Source organism: Dipodomys ordii, unplaced genomic scaffold, assembly GCF_000151885.1.
Source record: "Dipodomys ordii isolate 6190 unplaced genomic scaffold, Dord_2.0 Scaffold179, whole genome shotgun sequence".
NCBI lineage: Eukaryota > Metazoa > Chordata > Mammalia > Rodentia > Heteromyidae > Dipodomys > Dipodomys ordii.
The window spans coordinates 674,615-683,712 of record NW_012267395.1 but is presented as its reverse complement, the minus strand read 5'-3'; the positions used below and the strand labels follow the sequence as shown (position 1 = coordinate 683,712).

The 9,098-nt window shown below is 56.4% G+C and overlaps 1 protein-coding gene across 1 annotated transcript in view; it reads right to left on the bottom strand.

The window, feature by feature from the left end:
• Positions 1–5,448: 5,448 nt before the first annotated feature.
• The window catches only part of Gpaa1 (glycosylphosphatidylinositol anchor attachment 1), a 5,668-nt gene continuing 2,018 nt past the window's right edge, over positions 5,449–9,098 (bottom strand). The window contains exons 3-13 of the mRNA XM_013033843.1: positions 8,824–9,003; positions 8,597–8,708; positions 7,987–8,134; positions 7,808–7,909; positions 7,502–7,698; positions 7,234–7,430; positions 6,695–6,848; positions 6,447–6,542; positions 6,109–6,299; positions 5,863–6,033; positions 5,449–5,788 (exon numbers count right to left, since the gene is read on the bottom strand). Of these exons, the coding sequence (XP_012889297.1) occupies positions 5,545–5,788; positions 5,863–6,033; positions 6,109–6,299; positions 6,447–6,542; positions 6,695–6,848; positions 7,234–7,430; positions 7,502–7,698; positions 7,808–7,909; positions 7,987–8,134; positions 8,597–8,708; positions 8,824–9,003 (1,792 nt within the window). The 3' untranslated portion in view covers positions 5,449–5,544. The remainder of the gene's footprint in view (positions 5,789–5,862; positions 6,034–6,108; positions 6,300–6,446; positions 6,543–6,694; positions 6,849–7,233; positions 7,431–7,501; positions 7,699–7,807; positions 7,910–7,986; positions 8,135–8,596; positions 8,709–8,823; positions 9,004–9,098) is intronic.

Genomic DNA, 9,098 nt, shown 5'->3' with positions numbered 1-9,098 from the left:
GAGTGCTTGACTAGCATGCATGAGGCCCTCAGCACCACATAAACAGAAAAGGCCTGAAGTAGTGCTGTGGCTCAAGTGGTAGAGTGCTACCCTTGAGCAAAAAGATGCTCACAGACAGTGCCCAGGCCCTGAGTTCAAGCCCCAGGACTCGGAGAGGTGGGGGGAGGGAAGGAGTCCCAAATACAGAACCCCAGTGCTGGAGCTGGGAGGAGAGAAGAGCAGAGAATGGAGAATGCTGATTGGGCACAATGGCTTTACCCCTGGGATGAGAAAAATGTTAAGAGACAGGAGTTGGCAACGCAAGCCTTGGAGTCACACATTTACTGGGGCTCAACTCCTAAAGCGTCTGTGGCGGGGAACCAGCAGAGTCAGCCCACTGCAGTGTCACTGAGGACGGCTGCAGCTGCTGAACAGATGCTAGAGAGGCAGCGATGCCTGACAGCAGCAGGGCAGGAACTGGTCACTGCTACAGGCAAAGGAGGAAGAGGCAGCAGGTGGTGCATATGAAGATGGAGAGAGAACCGAGGAGCTCCTGTGATGACTGGGCAGATGAGGGAGGGAAGCAGGCACTGGGGAGGTCCCGGCGGGTGTACGGCACACATGTCACACAGGGAAGCCTCAGAAGTGGAGTCTGGCCTGGACCCTGGGGAAAGCAGGCTCAACTTACGAAAGAGTGGAGAACATCAAGTCCAGAGGACTCACCAGTGCCACCCAGAAGCCCCACGTGTGCAGGGTGATTTGGAAAGGGCCTGAGTTGGGTGCAGGGATGCATGCTGTCCCAGGAGGGTGTCTGCACAAGGCCTGGCCGTGGGAAGACTGGTGGGGGGAGTGGGGGGCTCCAGGCCTTCCCAGACCTCATCCTGGGATCCCAGTGCCCTTCCCCCCAGGGCAAGCCACCTCAGCAGGCTCTTTTCTCCCCTGTGGCAATAACCTGGTCTCTGGACCTGTAATCTTCCCAGCCAGGGGTGTGGCCACCTATGTATGTCCCACCTCAGGCTGTAATCATGTCCCTCAGACTTTCTGGGGGTTAGGGAAGGAAGTGCCACTTAACCCTGCACCTACTCAGCACCCGGCCTCTGAGTTCCAGCCCCAGCACTCTGCCCAGCAGCCACAGGGAGCCAAGCTCCCAGCACCACACTGACCATGACCCCTTCCCTCCAACCACAGCCAGTTCCTCCCAGAGAGGCCACCCTGGCACTGTTGTGACAGGCTCTGTGGCCCTCCTGCCTAGGCAGAGAAACCCTGCTGTCTGGGAAGGCTTCATCCTACTTACTCAACTGCTGAGCGAAGGTGCCCAGGAAGCATGTGTGGGAAGAAATAAACTCAAGGCTCGTGGACCCCACAACCACGATGCCTTGCTGTCCTTCAGGGCCCCTCAGGGACACAGCGGGCAATAATGCTGTGAATTCCCCCAGGGCTCCCTTCTAGACTGTCCTCCCCAGGCTCTACGAGGCTCATGCCTACAACTCCTGTCACTTAGCAAGCAACCAGGAATGGCTGAGCCTCTGCAATCACACCTGCAATCTTAACTACTTAGACTGAAATCTGGAGGTTCTCCATTCAAGTCCAGGTTGGGGAGAAGTTTGCTAAGTATTGAGCAAAAAGCAGGGCTGGAGGCATGGTGACAGCCTAATATGCACAAAGCCCTGAGTTCAAATGCTCGTGCTGTGACAAAATTAAACTAAAAACTCACAGGAATGTTTAACCACACGTCAGCAGCCAATCTAACTCTCTTTATTGTTCTTCTAACTTGGCCTGGGTTGTTGAGTGCCAAAAAATAACAGTAAGTATTTATGTTCAGTAATGATTTGTGCATTTGCTTTCCCCCCAACTAACTCAGTAACTAATCTAACCAGATGTTTTGTGTAGGGCAGTTATCATTCCACATCTCCCATTTCCACTTTCCCTGGACCATTCAGATGCAGAGAAGTGCACTTCTAGGAGCTCCCAACAACTTTGATCCATGCTTCCCTTTCATGAATTCCAAGAAGGTCAGAAAACACCAAATATATTTTGAGGTAAAAATTTATTTACCCTTCTAGCCACTGATGGCTTACGCTTGTAATCCTAGCTAGTGAGGCTAAGATCTGAGGATCATGGTTCAAAGCAAGCCCAAGAAGGAAAGTCTGTGACTCTTATCTCTAACCAGTAAAAAGCAGTGGTTTAAGTTGTAGAGTGCCAACCTTGAGTCAAAAAGCTAAGGGATAACACCAGGCTCTGAGTTCCTGGGCCAGTTCCAGCACAATTTCTCTTTTTCCTTCTGCTAGTGAAGCTGTTTTGTGGCCAGGAGGTGTGATGCTCAGGCCAGCCTGGGTGCCCTAGGGTATGGCCCACACCTCTCGTGCTCCATCCGAGGCCTCCGGAGGTAAATGTGGCTAGAGGGCAGTCTCTCTGTGCGGAAGGTCTGTTCCTACAGTTTGCCCTTGTTTGTACCCTGCCAATCACAGTATGGACCACTCACGACTGGCCAGTTGTGGGAGAGTTCTCATTCAGGATGGCCTGTACTCATGTTAAAGTTGGGTTTAGGGCATTATAATCTATCTATTTTTTTTTTTTTTTGGCAGTTGTGGGGTCTGAACTCTGGGCCTGGGCGCTGTCCCTCAGCTCTTCAGCTCAAGGTTAGTGCTCTACCACTTGAGCCACAGTACCACTTCTGGCTTTTTCTGCGTATGTGGTGTCGAGGAATCGAACTCAGGGCCTCATACATGCAAGGCAAGCACTCTACCACTGAGCCACCTTCCCAGCCCCGGGCATTGTAATATTTTATGTTTGTTTGAGATGTGGTCTCACAGTATTAACTGATTTGTCTTAAACCCTAGTCTCAAGTGAGCCTCCTGCCTAGCCTCACTAAGTACCTGGGATCACAGATGTGTGCCACTCTACCAGTCCCCATCCTTTTTTTTTTTTCTTGTCTATCGTGGGGCCTGAACTCTGGGCCTGGGCGCTGTCCCTCAGCTCTTCAGCTCAAGGCAAGCACTCTACCACTTGAACCACGGCACTACTTCCAGCTTTTTCTGCTTATGTGGTGCTGAAGAATTGAACCCAGGGCCTCAGGCATGCAAGGCAAGCACTCTACCGCTGAGCCACCTTCCCAGCCCCTACCCTTTTTATTCTGAGGCCTGGTCTGGGGCAGTCTATGCTTGAACTTGTTATCCTCTTGCCTCTCAAGGGCGAGGATTGCATGTTTGTACCATCATGCCCACACCCCCTTTCAAAAGATGTACAAGTAAGCCAGGAGCCGGTGGCTCACGCCTGTCATCCTAGCTACTCAGGCGGCTGAGATCTGAGGATCACGGTTCAAAGCCAGCCTGGGCAGAAAAGTCTGTGAGACTCTTATCTCCAGTAAACCACTCGAAAACCAGAAATAATACAAGTAATATTCCTGATAAATCAGGACAGAAATCCACTTCTCCAACTAAGTCATTCATTCTATAGAACTATCAGCACTATTTTTTTGTTTTTGTTTTTGTCAGTCATGGGGCTTGAACTCTGGGCCTGGGGGCTGTCCCTCAGTTCTTCAGCTCAAGGCGAGTGCTTTACCTCTTCTTCAGCTCAAGGCAAGCACTCTACTTCTTGAGCTATAGAGCCACTTCCAGTTTTCAAGTGGATTATTGGACATAAGAGTCTCACAGACTTTCCTACCTGGGCTGGCTTTGAACCGAGATCCTCAGATCTCAGTCTCCTGAGTAGCTAGGATTACAGGTGTGACCAACTGGTGTCTAGCCCTGAGCTCTTTTATGGTCAAGGCTAGCACTTTACCACTGAGCCATAGCTCTACTTTAGGCTTTTTGTTAGATAACTGGAGATGAGAGTCTTATGGACTTTCTTGCATGGCTGGCTTTGATCAAATTTTTTTTTCCACTTCTAATTTGACTGTCAAAAATCTGGTTAAAGTGTTAAGGTCAAATCCAGCAATAGTGCCAGGAGGGAGATTTTGCATCAGATGCCAGCTCACAAAGACTTTAAAGTCCTGGACTGGCATCCCTGGTTCACTTAGCAGGGCAGAGCCCTGAAACGTGTTTGGACAGCACGGAGAGGTTGGCAGCCAGCAGAGATGGGGTGTTTACTGGGCCTTAAGAAGGACAAGGGCAGAAGACAGCCAAGTCAACGGCAAGACTGCTGACCTAGGGCACAGGCTCCACTAATGGGAACCAGTGGTTTCCTCTAAAGACACCAGAGATAAACTCCCCAGGGCTGATCACCCTGTGACCCCCTGGCCCTCAGGGTTGAGAGGCTTCCTAGGGGAAGACAGTCCTACTGGAGAAAGTGAAGCCTAGGGTGAGTGCCCCTCCCCCAAGACCCCGAGACCACATACCACTCAGGGAAAGCATACTGGGGGAGGGGCAATTGCACACTGAGGTATTATTTTTTTGTGCTGGTCTTGTGGCTCAAACTCAGGGCTCAGAGACTCTTTGCCTTTTTGCTCAAGGCTAGTGCTCTACCACTTGAGCCATAGCTCCATTTCTGGCTTTTTGCTGGTTAATTACATGAGTCTTATGTACTTTCCTGCCCAGGCTGGCTTTGAACCATGATCCTTGGATCTCAACCTCCTGAGTAGCTGGGATTAGAGGTGAGCTACCAGCGCCCAGTGCATACTGTCTTTAGTTGATGCGTTGGTCTCTCTAGACAGGGTAGCAGTGTTTCTCTTCCCAATTCTGGAGCCACTACAGGGCACCCTGTCCAAGACACCTCTGCTTTCCTGTGAGGTCTCTTTAGCCTCAGCGCCAAGTCTTTGACACGGATCTGGTATCACCCACGGGCTGTACTCTGCTTTTCCTGTCCTCCAGAGTGGGTGCTGCAGTTCCTTCTGAGAACCCGGGTGCAATGACTTTCTTGTCCCTGCGCTGGCCTGTCAGCGACCTCCTGGCTTTGGCTCTCGTGGCCAGTGGCTTGGTGCTCTTGGGCACAGGTTCAGCGTCACCTCTGCCACACTGTGAAGGTGTCTGTTCTTAGAGGGCGCTTCCCCTGCTTCCCCTGGGTGAGGTGGATCTGAGGAAGCAGATCTGGCACCCTCCCTATCCATACAAAGTCCATGCCAAGTTCCCAGTGACCTTCACATGGCCTGGACCTGGGCACCCCCTGCAGGGCCCCAGCTCCTCCGCCCCTCAGCCCAGCACTCAAAGTGAGAACAGAGGTCTCTGGGTGGTCCAGCTCCTGTGAGGCCCTTAAGCCCTAGCACCATCTAGCATGGCCCTGGACAGTGGCACCTGAGAGCCCTCTGTGCCCAGCAGCGCTAAGCAGGCATCTGGGGCTGGGGATGCACTGCCTCTTCAGAGCTCAAGGCAGGACCCAGTGTTGATGGGGCTGAACTCCCAGGCCTGCCAGCAGGGCCTGGCAGAGATGCCACCCAGTAACTGGACCAGGGTTTCCCCTCCAGGAAGGTGTGCAGGAATGCCAGCCCATGCCTGGAGCCCCCTGTGGATGGCAGGCCAGTGACCCGGAGAACAGTTAGAACACAGCGCTTGTTTATTTCCCAGGAAAGAGGTAGAAAGGGGGTGCAGGAAGCCCTGCCTTAACTCTGTGTGCCCACCTGGGCAGCAGGCCTCACTTCCAGAAGAGCACATTCCAGAAGAGCAGCCAGCAGGGGTACAGGCCCAAGGCCAGCAGTGGGAAGAGCATGGCACCATAGGTGTGGTGCTCCAGCACCCCCTGGGCCAGAGCTGCCAAGAAGAGTTGCCAGCCCTCAGCCAGCGACACTGGTGCCTCTTGAAGTTCCCACCACAGGAACAGGCTGCCCAGGAGTATGGCGGCTGGACTTGTGAGCAGGAGCAGGGCAGCATAGAAGGGCCTGGCGGAGAGACAGCGCTCAGGTGGGTGCTGAGGTGGGGGCCGGGACTGGATGGGTAGGCAAACGGCACTTACCGGGACCCGCTGGGCTTGGTGAGGGCAGCAGCAGGGACCATGACGGCAGCCAGCAGGAAGCCCAGAGAGAAGTTGGTGAGGGCGATGCAGCCCAGCTGGAGTGCTAGGTAGATCAGGGCCACCAACTTCAGGGCCATCCAGCCCCTGTCTGGGGTCTGTATGCTCAGCACCCTGCAAGGCAAGAAGCTTAAGAGGCAGCACAGGAGCCACGGGGGGGGGGGTAACCTCGCCTGCCCAGCCTCTTACCAGTGGGTGTTGTGTGGAAGGGCCAGGCCAGCCACATAAACAGCCAACAGCGTCAGCACCACAGCTTCCGCCTCAGCCACCGGGAAGTGTTGGGCAGCCACGTGTTGGCCCAAAACAGGCAGGATGTAGAGGGCCAGGCCCATGGCCTGGGAGATGAGCAGAGGCGCCACAAGTGAGGCCAGCCCCACACCCTGAGGGAACACAGGCACCTGGATGAGGAACCTAGGGAAGGCCCAAGGACCCTCACCTCTGCCCCTTCCCGCTGAAGCCAAGTGGCAGTAGTAAGGACCCCTGGGGACCCGCAAGCTCAACCCAACAGTAGAAGAGGGCGCCATCACCTGTGCTGGGGGGAGGGGCGGGCGGGGGCCCGAGGCCCTGCCAGCCTCCCCAGGGTCCACTCCAGCCTCGTGCAGCTGCATCCATAGCTCTAGTGCGTGGCCTGAGTCAAGGACCCGGTAAGAGCTGTGATGAGATCTGCCCGTGGGACCCAGGGCTCACTTGTGCTCCCACCCTCAGGACAGGGTGGAGGACCAGCCCGGCCTAGAGTGGAGGGCCCTGGGACTGGTCAGTGTGGGTTGGAGGATATCTTGAGACCAAGGACCAGGAGCAAGAAGCCGGCCGCGGGCATGTAGAGGCCGATGGAGACGAAGCGGGAGAGCGCAGGCAGCAGGTAGAAGAAGAAGGACTGGTGCAGGCGCTCCAGGAGGTGGTTGAGCTTGCGGAACATGCCCTCCAGAGCCCTGGCGGTCACAGGGAAGGGTCAGCGGAACATGCCCTCCAGAGCCCTGGCGGTCACAGGGAAGGGTCGGCGTCAGCCATCGCCTTTGCCCCGGGGACACTGCTCCCAGCTAGAAAGGAGGAACCAGAAGCCGGACGCCGTGGCTCACGCTGTCATCCCAGCTACTCAGGAGGCTGCGATCTGAGGATCGCAGTTCAAAGCCAGCCCGGGCAGGAAAGTCCATGAGACTCATCTCCAATAAACCACTAGAAAACGAAGTGGTGCTGTGGCTCAAGTGGTAGAGCACTCGCCTTCAGCTGAAGAGTGCAGGGACAGCACTCAGGCCCAGAGTTCAAGCCCCACGACCGACCAAAAAAAAAAAAAAAGGAGGAACCAGAGACACTTACTTTCCCACTGCCACCAAGTCATACTTGTACTGGCGGAAACTATTGATACCACGCAAGGTCAGAGCCTCTACCCGGTAACGTAGGAAGAGACCATGGGGGCCGTGAGGGCGGCCAGAGGCCTGCCGAAGAACCATGAGCAGCAGTGTCTGCAGGCTCTGCAGTGGCCCGTCCACCGATGTCCAGTCCTGAGGCTGCAGCTTTGGAGGCATGAAGACAGGATCAGATCAGTGCCTCCCCAGGGCCCGCAATCCCAGGCAGGTGGTCCCACCTTGCCCTGAAGTGTGCACAGCAGCCCGCCTTTCTGGCAGAAAGTCTGGAATAGGTTGAGCAGATCAAGGTTGGGCAACTGCCCGTTGAGTCCTTCCACAGCCACATCGAGGCTGGTGACCACGTCACTGCTCAGCTCCAGGGCCACAGCTGCCTGGATGGAGCCTGCCCGGCCCTGCAGAGGGGAGGACTGCATGCCTGTAGGACCAAACAAATGAGCACCAGAAGGGACACTGGGGAGGACACCGAACAGATGAGCTCCAGAGAGGGTGCTGGGGAGACAGCTGACCCTGACATGAGCACCCACCAGTGACGTTGACGTCATGGTAAGCTTCAAGCCACGCCTCAGTGCCCAGAAGGTCATGCTCTGTCACAAGGAAGATGATATCTTTGGCCCAGTAAATCTGACCTGGAGGTGAGAGGCAGGGTCAGCAGGGCCTGGATCACTGGCCAAACCCTCCTTGGTCAGTGGTCTCTGAGCCTCACCTCGGAAATGGGATGCCAGTGCCAACAGCAGCCCCACAGCCTGGCTATTGGTAGACTCAGGGCCACAGGGTACAGTGAGTACCAGGGACTCGGTGCTGGCAGCACGTGGGGCCCGAAGAATACCGTACACATTGGTGCCGGACACCATCTGCAAAAATCATTGTTGGGAAGCCTCAGGGCGGCGATGTCTCAGGGTAGTCGGCACAGGGTGGTCGGCACAGGGTAGTCGGCACAGGGTAGTCGGGCACAGGGTAGTCGGGCACAGGGTAGTCGGCACAGGGTAGTCGGGCACAGGGTAGTCGGGCACAGGGTAGTCGGCACAGGGTAGTCGGGCACAGGGTAGTCGGCACAGGGTAGTCGGGCACAGGGTAGTCGGCACAGGGTAGTCGGGCACAGGGTAGTCGGGCACAGGGTAGTCGGCACAGGGTAGTCGGGCACAGGGTAGTCGGGCACAGGGTAGTCGGGCACAGGGTAGTCGGGCACAGGTCTCCAGCCCCTCCCGTACTGTAACTGGGCACAATGCCGACCACCCGGGACTTCCTCAGGTCATCCCTCCCAAGCCACCCCTCCAGGTGGTGTTCTGTCCCAGGCACCCGCCCCGCTTCAATACATAGCGCTCGTGGGTCTCATCAGGAAAGGGCAGTTTCCGGGAGAAACTCTGCGTGTAGACCTCCAGCCCCACGGACCGCATTGTCCGCTCTAGCCAGGCCACTGGCAGAGCCCTGGGGACACAAGGGCAGCCTCTAGGCAGAGCACCCCCTCCCCCAGTCTCCCGGGACCCCCGGCTCTGCCCCAGCCCTCCCGATGCCCCCCCACCCCGCAAGCTCGGTCGCTCACCCAGACTTTCTCCGGTGAGCAGCGAAGTCCCGGGCAAAGTTGCGGGCGCGGTCTCCGCCCATGAACTGCTCCTCCACCATGGTGGAGCCCATGGCGTTCTCCGACATGTACGTGCGCTGCGTCAGCGGCGGGAAGGCCAGCGCCAGGAACCAGGCGATGCCGGCCAAGTAGCTCAGCACGCTGCGGGAGGGACGAGGGCTGGAGTGGGCGGTGCGGGACGCCGGCCCACCCATCGCCGCAGCGAGGCCTGAGTGCGACCTGGGACGCGGAGTGAG